We start from the raw sequence: 5,410 nt of genomic DNA, 5'->3' as shown, positions 1-5,410 counted from the left end.
GGCGGGGGGGATATCTTTATTTAGCAGGCAGGGTGGGGCTCCATCAGCAGGGCAGCCCAGGGAGCAGCTGGTGCCAGTGCCATGAGAAGCATCTCTGGGCCCTCTCCTTCCACGGGGGCCCAGGCTGGTGAGGACAGCTGGGTGGCATGACGGGCAAAGGCTGAAGACATGAAGGCGATGGGAGCTGAGGGAGACAGGAGGCCGCTAGGAGGGAGACAGGGAAGTAAAGATAGCAGCAGTGCTGGGGGAAGGGCAGGCCTGAGACCCCGGCCCGGCCGCACCCTGGCTCCCATGGGCCCCCTCCCCAGCCATACTCACTGCATGCTCACTGGCCGTCGATGCACTGGTCTGTGGGGGAGACAGTCCGTCAGAATGGGCGGGGATGTGTGTGTGTCACCCCTGCCTTCCAGCACCCTTGCACTGCCCCGGGGCGTCTCGGGCCCCAGTCTGGCCCAGCATCGGCAGATCTGGGGGTTCCCTTCAGGGATGGGGTGGGAGGAGAAGGGCCTGGGGACGTGCAGCCTGGGGTCCTCCTTTCTCCAGGGGAGGCCAGTGAAGAAGCCCAGGCACACAGCTGCTCAGGCACCCAGGCCTCTGCCCGTTTACTGCAGAGGCCTGGCAGCCTCTCAGCTCCAGGGAGGCCAGTGAAGAAGCCCAGGCACACAGCCGCTCAGGCACCCAGGCCTCTGCCCGTTTACCTGCAGAGGCTTAGCAGCCTTTCAGCTCCAGGGAGGCCAGTGGCTCTCTGAGTGGCCCAGCTGGAGCCCCCTGCCCAGGCCAGGCCGCCTGAAGCCAAGGGCACCTTCTGGGTTAGTGGTGAGCAGGCCCCAAGGCAATGGGGGAACGTGGCCCAGGACAAGGGGGTGTGAGGAGGAGGTGGCACAGGGTGGCAGGGCCTGGGGAGAAGGGGAAAGTGGCCTGGGGTGACGAGACTGGGGACCCTTGCACCGGGGCCTGAGATTCTCACAGTCAGGGAGGAACACTCGGGGCTCAGATCCCTGGGTGGGGCAGGGTCCTCCTGAACCCTTAGTGGCTCCCAGGGGCACCCGTGATTGGAGCAGAGGGCCGAGCCCCTCGTCCCCTGCCCCCCTTTTCCCTGGTGGGGCAGCACCAGGCCTGAACGGTCCCCTTCCCCTTCCCCAGCTGCCCATTTACCGATTGCGTCGGGGAAGATGATGTTGTCATCGGTGAGGCCCAGAGACTTGGCAAAGCGGACAAAGTTCTCCTTCAGCTCAGGGGACAGCACCTTGGTCCTCCCTGTGGCCCAGGGGCCAGCGAACACCCCATACATGTCACTGCACGGGGCTTCTGGCCCCTTCATCGTGGTGGGGGGGGCGGTCTGCAGAAGGACCTCCCGCCGCCCCCACCCCCGGGACGCAGAGCTGGTGCTGCTGGAGGGGACCTGCGGGCTGGGTGGGGATGGGCCTGTCCCCTCCACCCAGGGACCAGGAGCCGGGGCCCCGAGGTGCTGGGTGAGGACGCACCGTAAAGCGTGGTTTTGAAGTACTCTTGGTTGTTGGAAACCTTCTTGAAGAATACTATGGCGAACTGGCTGTAGTTGGTGGACACCACACGCACGACATAGCTCTGCAATCCAGAGTATTCTGCGGGGGGCGGCGGGGGGGTGGGGGGAGTCAGCCTGCCCCCCCCCCGGGGGGGGGACGGAGCCACTCCTTTCTCCCCAGCCCACAGGACAGCATCCTCATGGAGGGGCAGGCAGGTCTGTGTGCACCCCCCCCCGCCCCCCCACCCCCGCTTCCAGGAGGACCCCGCCCTCTGGAAGCCCAACCCCAGGGCCCACCTCCCTCAGGACTCAGTCTTTGTTGGTTTTTTTCTGTTAGGGCCACACCCACAGCATATGGAGGTTCCCAGGCTAGGGATCAAATGGGAGCTGCCACTGCCGGCCTCCACCACAGTTCACGGCAACGCTGGATCCTTAACCCACAGAGCGAGGCCAGGGATCAAACCTGCATCCTCATGGATACTAGTCGGGTTCTTAACCCGCTGAACCATAACAGTAAGTCTTTTTCTTGGGGGGGGGGGCATGCTGAAGTTTCCTTTCCCGGAGTAGAGATTGAACCCGTGCCACAGCAGTGACAGTGCTTAAGCCACTGAGCCACCAGGGAACTGCCAGGACTCTCCCTCTCTCCCTTTTTTTTTTTTTTTTATCCTTTTTCTGCCACCCCCACAGCCTATGGAAGTTCCTGGGCCAGGGATTGAATCTGAGCCCTGAGCCGGAGCTGCACCTTATACCACAGCTGCAGCAATGCCAAGTCCTTAAGCCAGTGCACTACAGAGGGAACCCCAGGACTCACTCTTAATATCACCCAGTTTGAACTGGCCCGGCTGGAGACTTGGGACAAAAGTTCTGATCCAGTTGTCACAGAGCTGGCCCCTGTGGGAGTAAGAGCTGGGTGAGTGAGAGCTGGAGGACACAGGCTGGGCTGGATGAAGAGGGGTCAGATCTGCAGCTGGAGGGGCTAGGATTCTGATGCTCCTGGTCCAACCTAGCCTATGGCAGCCCACCCCCCACCACAGCAGGAGGTCTCCGCCCCACCCAGCTTAGATGGGCCTGGGTCTTCCCCTCTGCACCTACCCCTGGCTGTCCCTGCCTGATCCATCTGGGGCCATCTGAGCCTGCTCAGACCCCCCGCAACTTCCAGCACTCCCTGTCCTTCTCTCTTCTGGGCTGTCTCCCCTTGATGGCCTTCCCTACACACTGTCTGCTTATCCCCATCCCCCAAGTGTTTATTCCCTGCCTCTGTGTCCCCTCTCCGTAGCCTCTCCTGGGGGATTCACCCTCCGTGTTCCAGTCTGCTCCCTGCCAAGACTCCCCTAGCTTCTGGCTCAACCCTGACCTGAATCCCACCCTGTCCCCTGGTTTCCCAGAGCAGATCCCCCCAAACCCATCCTTCTTTGGCTTCTTGCTCCACAAATGCTCCACCCCAATCCCTCCAGGATGCTGGAGCCAGAAGCCCATGGAGCTGAGATGCCTGGCACCTGTCCATCTCCTTTCCCATCACAGCCAGGGGGACCCTCTCGCTGGTGCCTGAGGGCCCTGCCAGTGTGGGGCCTGCCCCCTGCCAGGCCCCTCAGCAGCCCCTGCTCCTGGCAGCCGTGTGATGGCTTCCGGCCCCTGCCATGGACACCCCACGCCCGCTTCTGAGGAAGGCCGGCTCCTTCCAGACCTGGTCCAGAGGCTTCCTGCCTGTAAGCCCTCGGCGACGCCTTGGGTGGGGTTCCAGGCCAGGTTCAGGGACCCTCCTCCCCATCCAGGACACCCCTGCTGTCTCTGTCTTGTGTCCTGTTGACCGTGTCCGTCCCCACTACTGTCTGTGTGTCTGTGCTGAGATGGTGAACAAATGCATGAATCCAGTGCTGTCGGAGGAATGCCTTTCACCTTTGATCAGCCCTTGGCTAAGTGACATCAGTCTGCCTCTAGACCCTCAGGCAGCGCCTCCTCCCACGTCTCCCCATCATTCCCCAAGGAGGTGGCAGCTGTCACCTGAGTAGGGTGGAGATGACGTTGTAGCTGCCATCTTCTTTGAGCTCGTAGGTGGTGGTGTACATCTTAAACTGGCCTTGCTTTTCCTTCTTAACTGCGTTCCCCGCCAGGCCTATGACGTACCACTTCCCCTGGAACTGCAGGGGGCTGATACTAGGTAGAGCCCACGAACAGCCCTGGGTGGGGGGGGGGGGTACTGCTCTGCCCCTGCGGGCACCTCTGGGCACCTTATCCTGAACCAGGAGCCCCATTAACGAAGCCTCAGGGCCTGGGGCTGGGCTTGCCCCCTGGGCTGGGCCTGCACTGATGAAGCTGGTGGGAGCTGGAGACGGCCAGGCCAGGAGAGAGCCCCGAAAGTGGCAGGGATGGGGTGACCCGAGTGAGTGGCCAGCTGGCCTCCCTGTGCCTCGATTTCCTCATTGTGTAGAGGGACGGAAGGTGTCCCCACCAGGCACAGACTACAGCGACTATGGGAGGTAGACCTGGGAAGGCGTGTGCCCAGGTGACAGGGTGGGTGTGTGGCGCTGGGGCCTGGGTTCCATCAGGGGGCCCCAGGGCAGGTTGAGCTGAAGCCTGGGGCTGTCCGGCCCTGCAGGCTTATTACTAAGACCCTTCCCCCGCCTTGGCCCCTCCGGGCCCCTTACCTGGTCAGCCTGGAAGTTGGGCTGCAGCGGGACCTCGGACAGAGGGGGTGCCGGGATCCAGTTGAGGGTGGTGCCCTGGGCCTGGGTCTGCAGGGCCCCCAGCAGGGTGAGGCCCAACCACAGGAGACTTAGGGCCATGGTTTCAGAGCCGAGGAGGCTGGTCCTCCACACAGCCACTGAAGGAGGGGGAGGCGAGTGAGAAGGCTGCCCGGGGGACCCTATTTATGGTCCGTCCACCTGACCAGTGGCCCACCCCAGGGTGGAGTGAATCATATTTTGCCAAATCCAGGAAGGGTGAGGCAATTGCCAGCACTCCTGCTGAAATACTTGGCAAGATTTCTACCCCTTTCCCCGCTGGCCAGGATTATGCAAAACCAGGGGCAGAAGGGGAGGCGGTACGGGGGCTGGGGGAGGAGCCGAAGTCCCCCTGAGCGCACCTCTGGCAGTGACAAGAGCTCCCTGTGCGCTGTCCCTGTGCTCCATTTGGCTCTGGATGTGGTCAGTGGTCCCCCAGTCAGGGTGAGCCATCATCCTGGGCTTCCAGGAGCTTCTGCTCAGCCCTAGCCCTACGGGGGAGGGGGGGAAATGTGTGGTGAGAGGCCCCTCCCCAAACCTGCGGCTCACCCCAGCAGCCCACATGGTTTCCTGGTTCTCAGAAGGGACAGGGGAGGGTGGGGCAGCTGAGAGTGAACATTTCTGAGCAGGAAGGATAGTGTGCGGAGCCCAGATCCTGGCCAGCTCCTGAGTCAGCGGCCCCCAACCCCAGGCCCCGTTTGAGGTGTGGACCCAGACCATAGCCAACCCCTAAAGGACTTGGCGCCTCCTCTGGGCATCGTGGAGGGAGACCCCAGGTTGGGCACGAGAGCCACACAGGTGGTGCTCAGAAAAGCAAAGAGCGGATGCTGCAGGCCCAGGGCCCTGCTGGTGGGGGCAGCACGGGGCATGTGTCTGCGCCATGTGAGGGGGCTGGGGCTGGGGCCTGAAGGGGAGGCTGTCCACCCTGCTGCTCTGGACACCCAGTGCGGGTGGAGTCCAGCGGAGGGCGAGGACTTGGCTTTCTCTTGGAGAGGTCAGTGAGTCCATCTGCTGTCTCTGGCCACAGCCTTGGGCCATGTAGCCCAGAAGCATCCCTGCCCTGGCTGATCCCAGCTTTGTCCTTGGAGGGAAGCAGTTTCCTCCCTGGGGCCTGGCCGTCTCTGGGAGGCAGTGGTGGGTCCCAGCCCCTGGGCATAGCTCACCCCCAGGGCCAAAGCTGTCTGGA

General features: G+C 62.9%; 1 protein-coding gene across 1 annotated transcript; it reads right to left on the bottom strand.

Annotated features, from left to right (window-relative positions):
• On the bottom strand, positions 1-4,480 carry LCN2 (lipocalin 2). The gene is made up of 7 exons (XM_047768531.1): positions 4,150-4,480; positions 3,506-3,642; positions 2,316-2,395; positions 1,485-1,604; positions 1,156-1,257; positions 319-348; positions 1-204 (listed from the first exon to the last, which is right to left on the bottom strand). The coding sequence occupies exons 1-6, from the start codon at positions 4,285-4,287 to the stop codon at positions 326-328; spliced, it is 600 nt and encodes a 199-aa protein (XP_047624487.1). The 5' UTR covers positions 4,288-4,480; the 3' UTR covers positions 1-204; positions 319-325.
• Positions 4,481-5,410: the final 930 nt, after the last annotated feature.

The sequence above is a fragment of the Phacochoerus africanus genome, chromosome 2 (genome assembly GCF_016906955.1).
Source record: "Phacochoerus africanus isolate WHEZ1 chromosome 2, ROS_Pafr_v1, whole genome shotgun sequence".
In the NCBI taxonomy this organism is placed as follows: domain Eukaryota; kingdom Metazoa; phylum Chordata; class Mammalia; order Artiodactyla; family Suidae; genus Phacochoerus; species Phacochoerus africanus.
This window is presented reverse-complemented; position numbering and strand designations above follow the sequence as displayed.

Coding starts and splice junctions, on each gene's coding strand:
- LCN2 (XM_047768531.1), bottom strand. CDS start 4,287: ATGGCCCTAAGTCTCCTGTGGTTGGGCCTCACCCTGCTGGGGGCCCTG. Junction 3,643..4,149: donor CCAACTTCCAGGCTGACCAG/GTAAGGGGCCCG, acceptor AGCCCCCTGCAG/TTCCAGGGGAAGTGGTACGT. Junction 2,396..3,505: donor GTCATCTCCACCCTACTCAG/GTGACAGCTGCC, acceptor TTACTCCCACAG/GGGCCAGCTCTGTGACAACT.